This window comes from Sinocyclocheilus rhinocerous, unplaced genomic scaffold, assembly GCF_001515625.1.
Source record: "Sinocyclocheilus rhinocerous isolate Xijiao unplaced genomic scaffold, SAMN03320098_v1.1 scaffold1220, whole genome shotgun sequence".
NCBI classification, from domain to species: domain Eukaryota; kingdom Metazoa; phylum Chordata; class Actinopteri; order Cypriniformes; family Cyprinidae; genus Sinocyclocheilus; species Sinocyclocheilus rhinocerous.
The window spans coordinates 26,432-28,933 of NW_015635579.1; the positions used below are offsets into that span (position 1 = coordinate 26,432).

Below are 2,502 nucleotides of genomic sequence, written 5' to 3' on the forward strand. Positions count from 1 at the left end.
ACTGGAGTAATGATGCTGAAAATTCAGCTTTGCATCACAGAAATAAATTATATTTTAAAGGATATTAAAATAGAAACCATTATTTTATATTGTAATAACATTTTGCAAGATTATTGTTTTTTTCTGTATTTTTGATCGAATAAATGCAGGCTTGATGAGCAGAAGAGACTTCTTTAAAAACATTACAAGTCTTACTGGTCCCAAACTTTTGAACGGCAGTGTATATATATATATATATATTTAATCCAAATAGAAAATACCAAGATATTACCGTATATCACATTTCAGCCAAAAAATACCAGGATATGATTTTTTGGCCTTATCGCCCAGCCCTACTGTCAGATGAAAACGACTCACTTTGAGTCCAGAAAGCCCATCTCCACGGCCCAGAAGGTGGTGGGGTGATTGTCCTGCTGTCTCAGGAGGATATGCCACCAGAACACAGACACATGCATCAGATGACCCACGTGCTTCTTCACCTCGGGCTTTATCTTGGTCCAGCGCTCGTATATGACGTCTGTTAAACACAGCAACACTGAAACCTCTGCAGCGATGATCACTAATGATAAAGAGAGCTGCGCTCACTCACCGGGCGGCTCCATGTGAATGTACGGGAACTGGCCCTGATAGACCTACGGGAGAAACACAGAGCATCACGGGAGAAACACAGAGCATCACGGGAGAAACACAGAGCACGACGGGAGAAACACAGAGCACGACGGGAGAAACACAGAGCACCACGGGAGAAAGACAGAGCACGACGGGAGAAACACAGAGCATCATGGGAGAAACACAGAGCACGACGGGAGAAACACAGAGCATCATGGGAGAAACACAGAGCACGACGGGAGAAACACAGAGCATGACGGGAGAAACACAGAGCATGACGGGAGAAACACAGAGCATGACGGGAGAAACACAGAGCATCACGGGAGAAACACAGAGCATCACGGGAGAAACACAGAGCATCATGGGTGTGCTCAGAACCAATCATACTCACAATCTTGGTTCGGTGTCGCATCACATCCACTCCTTCCTCCAGATCCGAGTCTTCTGAGTCCGACATCCTGAAACCACACAAAAACAAAACATGAAAGTTTCAGATTCCCTCTGGCCCAGATCACACTTCTTCAGTCACACCAAAAGAGGTTCGTTTCCCACAATGCACATCATCTGAGCCGCACCTACTCTTACATCAAAGCATGACACACGCTAACACGGCTCACATACGTCATACGTGCAGTATCTGCGTCATACGTGCTCTCTCACACACGAACACGGAGTTTCTCCTCAGCTCGACTGATTTGAATGTTTGTCGTCAGCAGCGCCTGAAACACGAACCCGGAGCTCGCTAACACTCGGGCCGCGCGTTCAATCCAATAAAACACAACACCTGCTGGCGACCCACACGTGAATTAACGTGTTTAATGATTAAACAGGTGAAACGGATGAACTTCAGTAAGTTAAACGCGACGCGCGTGTGCCGCGACGCGTTGCAGTTGTTTACTTGAAATAATTAGAGACGTTTACCTTAAAAACGTCGCTGTCGCGCAAACGCCTGAGGTCTGCTCTTACAGTGCGACATCCCGCTGTGTTATGAATATGATTAACGGTGTTTATTACCTGTTTTTGGGCAAAGCTTAGATTGATCGTTTCCTGGTGTCTGTCGTTGGTTTCGTGATCTGCAGCGCGAGCGCGAGGGAACGTCTCTCCCGCGCTCTAGTGTTCTCCCGCGGAATCGCAGGCGCCTCTAGCGCCCTCTAGTGCTTCCGCAGAGCGCTGCGTGTCATTAAAGATGAAAGGATGTGAATATGGATTTAGATTACTTTTAGCTCTTTTTGTAATTGTGTAAGAGAGTCTATCGTGCATTTATATTGAATGTCCCTGGCTGTTCGTCTTTGTTTTGGTCTGAGATGTCACAATTTCCAAGTGTTTCAAATAAACTGCATCCTAGTCTTAAATTTATCATCTGTTTTACTTTTACTTCGTTCAAATGAATATGACTTTTCTAAAAGAATAATATTTATTATTGATTTGTATTTGTTATTAGGAAAATTTTATATTCATCAAACTAAATGGAGTAACTCAAACCCCAATTTTGCTCATTTGCTTTAAAGTTTATTTAGAATCTGTAAAGTTTTTTTTTTTTTTAATTGAAAAGCCCAAAGAGCTGTGTCTGCTGAATGAATTTAACACGTTTGTGATGCCCATTGATTTTTTCTTTATCTTTTAAGTTCTCTTTTATTTTATTTAACTTGTTTCAATTTGTACTTAATGTGTAAATGTGAGAAATATGTCAAGAACTTGCTGTTGAATTCTGTAATTTTGAAAGTTTAATTAAAGAATAATAATAATTGTTTCTCTTCTCTTGTTTCTCAGAATTGTGAGATAAAAAGTCGCAAGAACCTTTTGTGTGTGTGTGAGTGAGTGAGAGAGAGAGAGAGTGTGTGTGTGTGTGTGTGTGTGTGAGTAAGTGTGTGTGTGTGTGTGTGTGTGTGTGAG

The 2,502-nt window shown here is 42.3% G+C and overlaps 1 protein-coding gene and 1 pseudogene across 1 annotated transcript in view; one reads left to right on the forward strand and one right to left on the reverse strand.

Moving 5' to 3' along the window:
• Positions 1-1,488, reverse strand: part of LOC107747360 (E3 ubiquitin-protein ligase TTC3-like) — a gene marked incomplete at its 3' end in the record, with an annotated part of 27,916 nt that extends 26,428 nt beyond the window's left edge. Inside the window, exons 1-4 of the mRNA XM_016561830.1 lie at positions 1,231-1,488; positions 1,001-1,067; positions 590-632; positions 358-517 (exon numbers count right to left, since the gene is read on the reverse strand). Of these exons, the coding sequence (XP_016417316.1) occupies positions 358-517; positions 590-632; positions 1,001-1,067; positions 1,231-1,235 (275 nt within the window). The remainder of the gene's footprint in view (positions 1-357; positions 518-589; positions 633-1,000; positions 1,068-1,230) is intronic.
• Positions 1,449-2,502, forward strand: part of LOC107747361 (phosphatidylinositol N-acetylglucosaminyltransferase subunit P-like) — a 2,603-nt pseudogene continuing 1,549 nt past the window's right edge.